This window comes from Ictalurus furcatus, chromosome 5, assembly GCF_023375685.1.
Source record: "Ictalurus furcatus strain D&B chromosome 5, Billie_1.0, whole genome shotgun sequence".
In the NCBI taxonomy this organism is placed as follows: Eukaryota; Metazoa; Chordata; class Actinopteri; order Siluriformes; family Ictaluridae; genus Ictalurus; species Ictalurus furcatus.
This window is the reverse complement of record NC_071259.1, coordinates 33,545,227-33,559,288: the sequence shown is the minus strand read 5'-3', so window position 1 is coordinate 33,559,288 and position 14,062 is coordinate 33,545,227. Positions and strand designations below refer to the sequence as shown.

General features: G+C 44.8%; 1 protein-coding gene across 4 annotated transcripts in view; it reads left to right on the top strand.

Moving 5' to 3' along the window:
* The window catches only part of jak3 (Janus kinase 3 (a protein tyrosine kinase, leukocyte)), a 30,818-nt gene that overhangs the window by 8,942 nt on the left and 7,814 nt on the right, over positions 1–14,062 (top strand). For all 4 annotated transcript variants that reach the window (XR_008386025.1, XR_008386026.1, XR_008386027.1 and 1 more), the window contains exons 5-20: positions 264–409; positions 509–773; positions 1,926–2,048; positions 2,563–2,720; positions 2,823–2,934; positions 3,673–3,853; positions 4,286–4,410; positions 4,528–4,659; positions 4,814–4,901; positions 6,382–6,503; positions 7,377–7,515; positions 7,654–7,802; positions 9,568–9,718; positions 9,936–10,063; positions 10,833–11,022; positions 11,684–11,808. Coding sequence is in view for 1 of the 4 variants with exons in the window: in XM_053625853.1 (XP_053481828.1) it covers positions 264–409; positions 509–773; positions 1,926–2,048; positions 2,563–2,720; positions 2,823–2,934; positions 3,673–3,853; positions 4,286–4,410; positions 4,528–4,659; positions 4,814–4,901; positions 6,382–6,503; positions 7,377–7,515; positions 7,654–7,802; positions 9,568–9,718; positions 9,936–10,063; positions 10,833–11,022; positions 11,684–11,808 (2,334 nt within the window). In the remaining 3 variants the exon portion in view is untranslated. The remainder of the gene's footprint in view (positions 1–263; positions 410–508; positions 774–1,925; positions 2,049–2,562; positions 2,721–2,822; positions 2,935–3,672; positions 3,854–4,285; positions 4,411–4,527; positions 4,660–4,813; positions 4,902–6,381; positions 6,504–7,376; positions 7,516–7,653; positions 7,803–9,567; positions 9,719–9,935; positions 10,064–10,832; positions 11,023–11,683; positions 11,809–14,062) is intronic.

The window sequence follows — 14,062 nt, the reverse complement described above, 5'->3', positions numbered from 1 at the left end:
TACACACACATACATACACACACACACACACATACATACACACACGCATACACACACATACACACACACACACACACACAGAGGCTGGTGAGGGAATGACTGTTTATAGCTGCTATAATGTAATTGAGAAGAGGAACTAACGTATCTGATGTAACTATAAATGGATACAAAGTATGATGTTGGTAATCTGCTGTGGTATAAGAGGAATAAAACACTTCTGTACATCATTAACCTACACCGATGTGTTTGTGTTTTTTTTTCAGTCCCGCAGTGATTTCGTCTCAGGCTGTGGAGGGGTGCGTCCTCCGGTCAGTGCCATTCAGGAGTGTTTGGATTTGGCTGTGCTGGACCTCTGGAGCCAGGCCAAGGAGAAGAACCACAGTGTGAAAGAAGTGTGTAAGACCATCAGGTACTCGTTTGGAAGTCTGCTGATACTGCTCTCACTCTTTATGAATTCTGAGAAAAGTCTTTAAAAATAGGGCTATAGTAGATGATCTTTACCTGACAGCTACAAGTCGTGCCTGCCTGAGACACACCGAGAAGAAATCCAGCGAATGACCCGGCTAGCGCGCTATCAGATCCGTAAGAACCTCAAACACTTCCTGAAGAAACTGGGCCGCTGCTCAGCCGGAGAGCGAAGTCTGAAGCTCAAGTACCTGATGGAGCTGAGCTCCGTGGAACCCAACTACGGCTCTGAGTGCTTCATCACATCTTGCTCCATGGTGAGAGTCTCCGGAGAGGGAGGGATCCAGACATGCTCCTCCGATGGCCAGGTAACAACCACCTCATTGTTAACACACCTGTATCTCACCTTTACATCACCTATATCTCACAGATTCCACACCTGTATCTCACCTTTACTACACCTGTATCTCACCTTTACTACACCTGTATCTCACCTTTACTACACCTGTATCTCACCTTTACTACACCTGTATCTCACCTTTACTACACCTGTATCTCACAGATTCCACACCTGTATCTCACAGATTCCACACCTGTATCTCACATATTCCACACCTGTATCTCACCTTTACTACACCTGTATCTCACAGATTCCACACCTGTATCTCACAGATTCCACACCTGTATCTCACATATTCCACACCTGTATCTCACCTTTACTACACCTGTATCTCACAGATTCCACACCTGTATCTCACCTTTACTACACCTGTATCTCACCTTTACTACACCTGTATCTCACAGATTCCACACCTGTATCTCACCTTTACTACACCTGTATCTCACAGATTCCACACCTGTATCTCACCTTTACTACACCTGTATCTCACAGATTCCACACCTGTATCTCACAGATTCCACACCTGTATCTCACCTTTACTACACCTGTATCTCACAGATTCCACACCTGTATCTCACAGATTCCACACCTGTATCTCACCTGTACTACACCTGTATCTCAAAGATTACACACCTGTATCTCACCTTTACTACACCTGTATCTCACCTTTACTACACCTGTATCTCACAGATTCCACACCTGTATCTCACAGATTCCACACCTGTATCTCACCTTTACATCACCTATATCTCACATATTCCACACCTGTATCTCACCTTTAATAAACATAAAAAGCATTATTATTTAAACAAGATCCTGCTTCCTGAAGAACTCTTTTATGTATCCAGGATAGCAATATAATTTGTGTTAAATATTAAGTGAGTATATAGTGAGTATATTACCTGAAATCGTGCCTCTGGTAAAAGTTACCTGGCTAATTTAATCCAATAATTTAGAATGTAACATGTAGATGACGCTAACCTTACTGCACTGGGTTTGTTTGCATTGCTGTGGGCTGTACCTTAGACTATTTGCTGAACGTGTTTCCCGATTGCAGTTTGAGTAGACGCAATGTTAAGATTCCTCCTGACAAATGATTAAACTTCTTCAATCGACTTAGGAGTGGCAGACCTTTTGTGACTTCCCGCAAATCACAGACATCAACATGAAGCGTCTTTGCCGAGAGCAACTTCCTGCTGAGGGACGTGTGGTGACTCTGACTAGACAGGATGATAGATGCTTGGTGAGTGGAAATCAGCCCCTGTTGCTAGCTACTGTGATCTATCAACATGTCGTGTAAGCCCGTGGCAGTATATAAAAGGATGTGGGTCTACTCTGATAACCGTCAGCTGTAACTCACTTCAAATGTTTTTCAGAAAATGTCTTTGCTATTGCTGGTAACTGTCAAGGAAACAGTGGGAGGAGTTGTTGCAAGCTAATAATGCAAAGCATAATGTATGTTGGGTTGCATAAGTATTTACCCGCTCAGCCGCACTGATAAAACGTCTTGTGATCAGCTCTGAAATGATCATGATGCTGGATTTTTCCACCCTTGAACTTCTCTACATTTTGTATTGTTTCAATCTGGAACTGAAATCGACTTAGTTGCCTAAACAGCATCTTTACAGGGAAGCATGGTGGTGGTAGCATCTATAATACTAATCGGAGATCCCAAGCAGTATTATCATTACAGTATGTATTTTATGGGTGTAAAAAGTTAAAGTGAAAGATGTGCTTGTATTCTTTCTGAAAAACAGGAAGTGGAGTTTGAGACGCTGGCTGTGGCTCTGTCCTTCGTGTCGCTCATCGACAACTACTTCAGACTCACCACGGACTCCAGTCACTACTTCTGCTCTGAAGTGGCTCCTCCGAGTCTGCTGCAGGACATCGACAGTCACTGCCACGGGCCCATCACGTATGTCAAATATTTGCCCACTCAGCCGCACTGATGAAACGTATCGTGATACGATCTGTGATAAGCACGATGCTGGATTTTTCCACATTTGATTTCCTCCAGGTCAGAGTTTGCGGTGCACAAGCTCAAAAAGGCTGGAGCTAAAAATGGTACATTCCTTCTTCGGCGCAGCCCCAAGGAGTATGATAAGTACTTCCTCATGATCTGCTTACAGGTAACACGCTACGTTTACTTTGACCCTGTGGTCAGACTAGCGAGTGACAAAACAACAGGCAGGCATTCATTTTCTCCAACATGGATCTGCAATTTCAACAATAGTGGCAAGAAAAAAGTGACATTTGCCTCGAGATTTTCTCAATCCTATGCGAATTTGGAATATGACACCAAACGATTGGCTCGAATGATTCCTCAGATCGATCCTGTAGCGCATGTGGTCCGACGTTTCAGTTCTCCACTCGCAACTAGTTCCTACCTGCAGTCAATTCCCATTTGCTGGAAATGGGACAAAACTGGAAGAAAAGCTGAGTGTATGTAGCTAGTACAATGAGCTTACTTTGCTAATTTAATCTGCGAACGAAGCTAGTACAAAGACTAGCATTTTAAATTCTGAACCAAAACGGTTTATGTATAATCCTTATAGCGGATGTATGCTGTATATTTCGGCTAATGTTGTTTCTCATTAGAACTACACCAGCTCCAAACCGTACAGGCCACGCCCACAAGGACAAATTATAAGCAATATGAGTGATTTTTCACTCATTAGTGTGAATGTTCGGTTAGATCCTTTAAAGCATTTCAAGCTTCTATTATCATTCGGACTTGGTATTTCATCAGATAGCAAAAAATATTGCTCATTTAAATAAGATCTATCCAGCACATCATCTGTAGCGTGTTTGTGATTATCCTCCCACGTGTCTCTGAGATGTGTGTGTGGTGTGTTTGTGTAACACAGACGCCGCTTGGTATCGACTATAAAGACTGTCTGATCGAGAAGAATGACAAGTTTCACCTGGCAGGAATCCACAGCTCCTTCGACAGTCTGAGACGGCTGACAGACTTCTACAAGCGAAACACACTTGTACTGTCCGACATTCCTGTCAAACTGGGCATGTGCTGTCCACCTCAGGCTAAAGGTACAGGACTGATGGGCATGTCTGAGTGAGACAGATGGGTGTTTCTAAGTGCAAAAGATGGGTGTGTCTGAGTGGGACAGATGGGCATGTCTGAACGTGGGGCAGATGGATGTGTCTTTAAGTGGGACAGATGGCATTTCTGAGTGGGACAGATGGGCATGTCTGAGTGGGACAGATGGGGGTGTCTGAGTGGGACAGATGGGGGTGTCTGAGTGGGACAGATGGGCGTGTCTGAGTTGGACAGGTGGGCGTGTCTGAATGGGACAGGTGGGCGTTTCTGAGTGGGACAGGTGAGCGTGTCTGAATGGGACACGTGGGCGTCTCTGAATGGGACAGTGGTGCTGGTTCAGTGGATGGTTGGGGTAGAGGGGTACCAATACTTTGTACAGAGTAGCAGATGGTCTAAATGTAAATGTGTGTACCTGTGTGCAGAGCTCTCGAACCTGATCATCGTCAGGAACAGCAGTGTGTGTGAGACGCCAAGCTCCCCCACTCAGCACCGACACAGACCCAGTCACATTCAGTTCCATATGATCAAACACGAGGACTTAATCTGGGTGAGAACGTACAGACACACACACACACACACACACACACCCAACAGTTACCAGTATAAATGAAACTATGTTGTTATTAATAATAATCCTTCTTATTTTTAATTATACATTTTTCAGAAGGAAAGTCTGGGTCAGGGCTCGTTCACACACATCTACAAAGGCTGTAAAGTGGACCGGCGGGATGGAGAGCCTCTCACCACTGAGGTTCTCCTCAAAGTCCTGGATGTAGAACACAAAAACAGCTGGGAGGTGTGTTTCAGGTTGAATTACAGCACTAACTCAGTCGATGATCATGTTTCTGTATTTATCATTTATCAATAACAAATAATAATAATAAACACTCATGGGTTATTTATATCACATTGAAGATGAACATCATTTGAATAAAATCTGTTTTCTTTAGTCTTTTTTCGAAGCAGCCAGCTTCATGAGTCAGATTTCCCATAAGCACCTGCTGCTGGTGTTCGGCGTCAGCGTCCATAAATCTAAAAGTAAGTTTCACTCATTTTTTTAGCATTTGAAGAATGGGTCGTTTGTGCTTGTTCAGTCTACAGTGGTGTTGGTTGATGTTTATTTAATAATCTTCACTTGACTCTGTAAATGAAAAGCCCTACAGGTGTGGGTCTGGATTTTAACAGGGGAAGGCAGATAGTACCGGAACGCAGGCACGGGTCTGCAGGATGAAAGTGCCGCTGAACTGGTTAATAAAGCTGCCATATAACGTGTGGGTTGATGCAGAGGACGCAAGTGCGTAAACAAGTCACGTGGTATTTATTAAAGGCAACCCAATAATCATATGATAATTCCAAGTGGAGGTCAGAGCATGGGTAGACAAGGTAATCAAAGGTAACAGAGTTTTAAACATGGAACACTGAACATTAACTAGAAAACAGGGACACGAGAAACAGGAGACTAATTAATCAGAGTGAAACACAGAACAGGTGGCTACGATCAGTAACTCATCAAACGTCTCCCCTGAATCTGCCGAGACATGGTTACTGCCTGGTGTTTGCTTCTTAAGTCTTGCACTGAAGCTGTGAGTTATGTAGCTATCATTTGATGGAGTGTCACCTCATCTCACCCCAAATCTTTTTTTTATTTATTTATTTTTTTATAAATACCACCACAAAAGTTCATACACTGGCTTCAAGCTACAACGCTGAGCTCCATAGTGCCAATGCATGACTATTCAACAGCCCATCAATTAAAGTGTCACAGGACCTCAATATAAATGTTTCTCCAGTCTCAACCAGTGAATTGTAGTCAAGATTTCAGAAAATAAAATAAACTAAACCGCCCCAAAAAATGAATCATGTGCCTGATTTTGTGTCTGATCAGAACACATGATCTGTTCATTCTGAATAATGTATTCGTATTCGGATACATCCCTATTGTTTACACACTTAAGCCCTAAAGAGAATTTTATTATAATTCACAAATAGCTTTCTGCTACAATTCCACTTTCTAACTCTGAGAGGTGGGGCCTAGTGGGTGGGGCCTAGTGGGCGGGGCCTAGGCTGTGCAGTGAGACGAAAGAAAATGACGTTACTCATTAGCTACATCACCACATCACCATCGTAGCTCCAGAGCAAAACTAAAGTAATGAACTTTACACACTGAAACCGTCCCTTTAAAATCTCTCTAAAGGTAAAGGTGTGTGTGTGTGTGTGTGTGTGTGTGTGTGTGTGTGTGTGTGTGTTGTGTTTTCATCTCCACTGCTGTAAAGAGCTCTCTGAGAGAACCCACTCGAGCACTGAGAGTCCTGGAGTAATGCTGATGATGCTGATGATGATGATGATGATGATGATATGTTTTAACTCTGTGACCTCATTTATTTAACCCTTTAGTTCTGTTCAGGTTACATTTATAGTGTGACTAACAGTGAAAGACAATAGATTTTTTCCCCAGCATGAAGTGTTACAAGCTTGGCTCTCTACTGAATATAAAAAAACCCCCACAACATTTCTCTAGACATCATGGTTCAGGAGTTTGTGAAGTACGGAGCTCTGGATCTTTACCTGAAGAGGTCGAGTGTTTCACTCAGCTGGAAGCTGGACGTGGCCAAGCAGCTCGCCTGCACACTCAACTTCCTGGTGAGAGAAATCCTGAAAACATACAAAACATGTACCACAATCATTACTTAACTTTATTCTACAGTGCTGCGGAGTTCTGGATTGTGATTGGTCAGAAGGTGTTGATTAATTTTCTATAACAGCAGTAGTTATCATTATCGTTTCTATAGTAACAGCTCGTTCACAGGGACGTGTACGGCGGACGCTCCATGTAAACATATTTAAAAGAGCGTGTAATCCTTGCTCTGTAAAGAGATGTTTATGTAACATGTACGGAAGGAGTCTCCAGTGTCAGTACTGTGTAACAGTCAGAAGTAAAGCTGTGACTTTAAGTTTTCCACATCTTCAGGACAGAGGAGTGTACGCTTTTTTTTGCGATTTCTCGGTAGCGATAAACGGATAAAAAGCATGACATGTTTTCATTCACAATAAACAGGAAATTGTAACTGTTGGGTAATAAACTGCTATGGTGTAAGAGGAATAAAACACACGGTGACATGCGATTATAGGAAAATAATCACCTTCAGGGTGGTAAGAGTAACTCCACTTCATCACATCACCCTGTTGTGTTTGCTATAACAGCGCAGCACGTTGTGGTATATTCTTTAATTATAATTCGGAAGGTGCAGTTATGGTCAAAATCCAGAATGTAATATATATTACATATTATGTAGATATGATATGAATGTAGGTAGATATGAATATGCAAATATGGACTTTATTCTATACTGCTATTCTGCGAAACTGGAAAAAAGGTACTAATTAAATATTATTACTAGTTCTTGATCAAATAAGGACAGGTTTTATTGAGAGGTGTTATATTAGGACCTGGTTTAGAGCGTGGACGTAAACGAGGCTGAACTGATGGGATTGTTTTGTGTGTGTTTCCTACAGGAGGAGAAAAACATTGTTCATGGGAACATCTGCGCAAAAAACCTGCTTCTGGCACGAGAGGGAGATCCGAACTTGGAAAACTCGCCTTTCATTAAACTCAGTGATCCAGGCATCAGTGTGGCCATGCTGGGCAAAGAAGGTAAAGGTCAAAGGTCAATTAGTTTTGTTTTGTTTTCCTCCATCTCTGACTTCCAGTCCCAGTGTGAACACACTCACTACAGGCGGAGCCTCTTTATATTGTACCAGTGTGTGTGTGTGTGTGTGTGTGTGTGTGTAGTGGTTTTAGACAGGATCCCGTGGGTGGCCCCGGAGGTGTTGGAGAAGCTGGAGTTGGGGCTGCAGTGTGATAAATGGAGCTTCGGCACAACGTTGTGGGAGATTTTTAACGGAGGAGAAATTCCTCTGCATTGCCTTGACCCCAAACAGGTGACACACACTGAATTCATTTCATCTTCATTTCCTTTTATATTACATATGAGTGTGAATACGGTGTCACATAGGTGTCTGTCTGAAGGATGATAGTCCCAGAGCACAGCACAGACATGGTTAAAGCAGCAGTGTGTAATGTTTACTGCCCTCTGCTGTCTGTGATGTACACTACAGTAGAGAAAAAGAAACAATGACAGACTCCGCCCACTCTGCTGGAGCTGTTTATGCTGTAGAAAAGTATAGAATATATGGTATGAATAATAAAAACTGGGTATGGTGTTGATTCTTTTCTGATAACAGCATGTCTACAAGTGTTTTATTCCTCTTACACCAACTATTACAATATTTTAATAGTAAAAGTATTATAATACGCAGAGAGACACAGTGTTACGCAGTGAGATGCAGTGTTACGCAGTGAGACACAGTGTTACGCAGAAGTGAGACACACGCAGAATGACACAGTGTTATGCAGAGAGACGCAGTGTTACTCAGTGAGACACAGTGTTACGCAGTGAGACACAGTGTTACGCAGTGTGACGCAGTGTTACGCAGTGGGAAGCAGTGAGATGCTGTGTTATGCAGAGAGACAGTGTTACGCAGAAGTGACACACACGCAGAATGACACAGTGTTACGCAGTGAGACGCAGTGTTACGCAGAAGTGACACACACGCAGAATGACACAGTATTACGCAGTGAGACACAGTGTTACGCAGAAGTGAGACACATGGAGAATGACGCAGTGTTACGCAGAGAGACACAGTGTTAGGCAGTGAGATGCAGTGTTACGCAGTGAGATGCAGTGGGAAGCAGTGAGATGCAGTGTTACGAAGAGAGACACAGTGTTACGCAGTGAGACGCAGTGTTACGCAGTGTGACGCAGTGTTACGCAGTGGGAAGCAGTGAGACGCAGTGTTACGTAGTGAGACACAGTGTTACGCAGTGAGACACAGTGTTATGCAGTGAGACGCAGTGTTACGCAGTGAGATGCAGTGTTACGTAATGAGATGCAGTGTTACGCAGAAGTGAGACACAGTGTTACGCAGTGTGATGCAGTGTTACGCAGTGAGACACAGTGTTACGCAGAGAGACACAGTGTTACGCAGTGAGACACAGTGTTACGCAGAGAGACACAGTGTTACGCAGTGAGATGCAGTGTGACGCAGTGTGACGCAGTGTGACGCAGTGTTACGCAGTGTTACGAAGTGTGACACAGTGTTACGCAGTGGGAAGCAGTGAGACAGTGTTATGTAGTGAGATGCAGTGTTACGCAGAAGTGAGACACAGTGTTACGCAGTGAGATGCAGTGTTACGTAGTGAGACACAGTGTTACGCAGTGAGATGCAGTGTTACGTAGTGAGACACAGTGTTACGTAGTGAGATGCAGTGTTACGCAGTGATACACAGTGTTACGTAGTGAGATGCAGTGTTACGCAGAAGTGAGACACAGTGTTACGCAGTGAGACACAGTGTTACGTAGTGAGATGCAGTGTTACGCAGTGAGACACAGTGTTACGCAGTGAGACGCAGTGTAACGTAGTGAGATGCAGTGTAACGTAGTGAGATGCAGTGTTACGCAGAAGTGAGACACAGTGTTACGCAGAAGTGAGACACAGTGTTACGCAGAAGTGAGACACAGTGTTACGTAGTGAGATGCAGTGTGATGCAGTGTGACGCAGTGGGAAGCAGTGAGACGCAGTGTTATGTAGTTAGATAGCGGGTGATGGATGAATAACCTCTGTGTATTTTTGTGAACGTGAACAGAAGCAGCGGTTTTATGATCAGCGCTCACAGCTGCCGTGTTTGGAGTGGGCTGAACTGGCTGATCTCATCTCTCAGTGCATGCAGTATCAGGCCGAGCTGAGACCGTCCTCTCGCAGCATCATACGCCACCTTAACGGCCTCATCACTCCTGGTAATACACACACACACACACACACACACACACTCAAAGCTGTGTGTTATATTTCTACAGTTAAGTGCATGAAAACTTCATAGTTTTCATGCACTGTACATTTTCGCAGGTCAGTTAAAGGTGCAGTCAGTGTTTATGATTGAGTGTTTATAACGACTTGGCTCTGTGTGTGTGTGTGTGTGTGTATGTGTGTGTGTGTGTGTGTGTGTGAGTGTAGATTACGAGGTTCTGCATGCCAGTGGCTCTGTGTCAGAAAGAGATAGCTTCTGGAGAGCTCTGAGCAAACAACAACAACAGGAAGTGTATGAGGAGAGACACCTCAAGTTCCTTTCTTCTCTGGGAAAGGTGAGAACACCCACACGCACACACACACACACACACAAACACACACCCACACACACACACACCCACACCCACCCACACACACACACACAAACACACACCCACACACACACACACCCACACCCACCCACACACACACACACAAACACACACCCACACACACACACACACACACCCACCCACACACACACACACACAAACACACACCCACACACACACACACACACACCCACACCCACACACACACACACACACAAACACACACCCACACACACACACACACACACACCCACCCACACACACACCCACACCCACACACACACACACACACAAACACACACCCACACACACACACACACACACACACACCTCAATCAGCCACTAGATGGAGACATGTAATTATAGTCATAGAGTTCACTAGCGCCTTGTTTCCACCCCAAATAGACTCTACAGGTTTATATCATTACCCTAACATTATAATATTCCTTGCACTAACCGACCAGGTACAGGAAACGATTCCACATCAGGGTGGTGTGATGTGAGACAATCCGACACCAAACAGAGGAACCTGGTTCACACGATTATGATGATTTTGCATGTACAAGCAGAGCACAACATTGTTCACACACTCACTGCATATGTGTGTGTGTGTGTGTGTGTCTGTGTGTGTGTGTGTCTGTGTGTCTGTGTGTGCGTGTGTGTGCGTGTGTGTATGTGTATCTGTGTGTGTGTGCGTGTGCGTGTGCGTGTGTGCGTCTGTGTGTGTGTGCAGGGTAACTTCGGCAGGGTGGATCTGTGTCGGTACGACCCCCTGGGTGATAATACGGGCGAGCTGGTGGCCGTGAAGCAGCTGCAGTCCAGCAAACAGTCCAACATGGCCGACTTCCAGAGAGAGATTGAGACCATCAGCTCGCTGCACTGTGACTACATCGTCAAATACAGGGGAATCTGCTACAGCGCAGGTCAGACACACACACACACACACACACACACACACACACAGTAATCCTATGACATCACAACTTACTGTACGTTTACACTAGCAAGCAATAAGTTGCTTGTGTCACTTGTAGTTAGTCACTTGTGGGCGTGGCCTATCCAGTGGATTAGCCAATCTCTGTCTCTCTTGTCTCTGTACACGTTTAAGGTGAGTTGTATATGACAGGAGAAGATGAAACCATAAATCAAACAGGAAACTAACTTGACTTGTGTGCGGGGAACTGAAGAAACGTTGGAGCACACGTGCCGTGCCATAGGATCGGTGCGAGGAATCATTCGAAACGATCGTTTGGATTCGTCTCGTCTTTACAGCGTCATCACTAATTTACATAAAGTTCAGAAAATCTCACCCTGTTGCTGAAATGCCGGCTCCGTGTCACACACACACGCAGAATACAAACTGTTGCATACACACCACACACCGTCATCACACACAGTCATCACACACCGTCAACACACACCGTCAACACACACCGTCAACACACATCACACATCACACACATCTCATTTCATCCACTCACACAGGGTGGAAAAGGTCAAACAGGAAGAATGACACCTATACCTTCTCATTATAACCTCTGTGTGTGTGTGTGTGTGTGTGTGTGTGTGTGTGTGTGTGTGTAGGACGTTTGAGTATGAGGTTGGTGATGGAGTTCCTGCCCTTCGGCAGTTTGATCAGCTACATGGAGAAATACAAACACATCATCACCACACGGAGAATGCTGCTGTTCACCTCGCAGATCTGTAAGGTAAACACACACACACACACACACACACACACACACACACACAGACACACATCAAACTGCTGCTGTTCACCTCGCAGATCTGTAAGGTAAACACACACACACACACACACACACACACACACAGACACACATCAAACTGCTGCTGTTCACCTCGCAGATCTGTAAGGTAAACACACACACACACACACACACACACACACACACATAAAACTGCTGCTGTTCACCTCGCAGATCTGTAAGGTAAACACACACACACACACACACACACACACACACACACACACACACAGACACACATCAAACTGCTGCTGTTCACCTCGCAGATCTGTAAGGTAAACACACACACACACACACACACACACACACACACACACACACAGACACACATCAAACTGCTGCTGTTCACCTCGCAGATCTGTAAGGTAAACACACACACACACACACACACAAACACACACACACACACACACACACACACACACAGACACACATCAAACTGCTGCTGTTCACCTCGCAGATCTGTAAGGTAAACACACACACACACACACACACACACACACACACACACACACACACAGACACACATCAAACTGCTGCTGTTCACCTCGCAGATCTGTAAGGTAAACACACACACACACACACACACACACACACACACACACACACAGACACACATCAAACTGCTGCTGTTCACCTCGCAGATCTGTAAGGTAAACACACACACACACACACACACACACACACACACACACACATCAAACTGCTGCTGTTCACCTTGCAGATCTGTAAGGTAAACACACACACACACACACACACACACACACACACACACACACAGACACACATCAAACTGCTGCTGTTCACCTCGCAGATCTGTAAGGTAAACACACACACACACACACACACACACACACACACACACATCAAACTGCTGCTGTTCACCTCGCAGATCTGTAAGGTAAACACACACACACACACACACACACACACACACAGACACACATCAAACTGCTGCTGTTCACCTCGCAGATCTGTAAGGTAAACACACACACACACACACACACACACACACAGACACACACACACACACACACACACAGACACACATCAAACTGCTGCTGTTCACCTCGCAGATCTGTAAGGTAAACACACACACACACACACACACACACACACACACACACACACACACACAGACACACATCAAACTGCTGCTGTTCACCTCGCAGATCTGTAAGGTAAACACACACACACACACACACACACACATCAAACTGCTGCTGTTCACCTCGCAGATCTGTAAGGTAAACACACACACACACACACACACACACACACACACACACACACACATCAAACTGCTGCTGTTCACCTTGCAGATCTGTAAGGTAAACACACACACACACACACACACACACACACACACACACACACACAGACACACATCAAACTGCTGCTGTTCACCTCGCAGATCTGTAAGGTAAACACACACACACACACACACACACACACACACACACACACACACATCAAACTGCTGCTGTTCACCTCGCAGATCTGTAAGGTAAACACACACACACACACACACACACACACACACACACATCAAACTGCTGCTGTTCACCTCGCAGATCTGTAAGGTAAATACACACACACACACACACAAACACATTTATTAAATCCTAAAACCCCTTAACCATAATACCAACTGCTAATACATTAATACTATAAACTAACTCTACCACTAACCCTAAACCCTACACCCTAAACCCTACACCCTACACCCTAAACCCTACACCCTAAACCCTAAACCCTACACCCTAAACCCTACACCCTACACCCTAAACCCTACACCCTAAACCCTAAACCCTACACCCTAAACCCTACACCCTACACCCTAAACCCTACACCCTACACCCTAAACCCTAAACCCTTCACCCTACACCCTAAACCCTAAACCCTACACCCTAAACCCTAAACCCTACACCCTAAACCCTACACCCTACACCCTAAACCCTAAACCCTACACCCTAAACCCTACACCCTACACCCTAAACCCTAAACCCTTCACCCTACACCCTAAACCCTAAACCCTTCACCCTAAACCCTAAACCCTACACCCTAAACCCTACACCCTACACCCTAAACCCTAAACCCTACACCCTAAACCCTAAACCCTACACCCTAAACCCTAAACCCTACACCCTAAACCCTACACCCTACACCCTAAACCCTAAACCCTACACCCTAAACC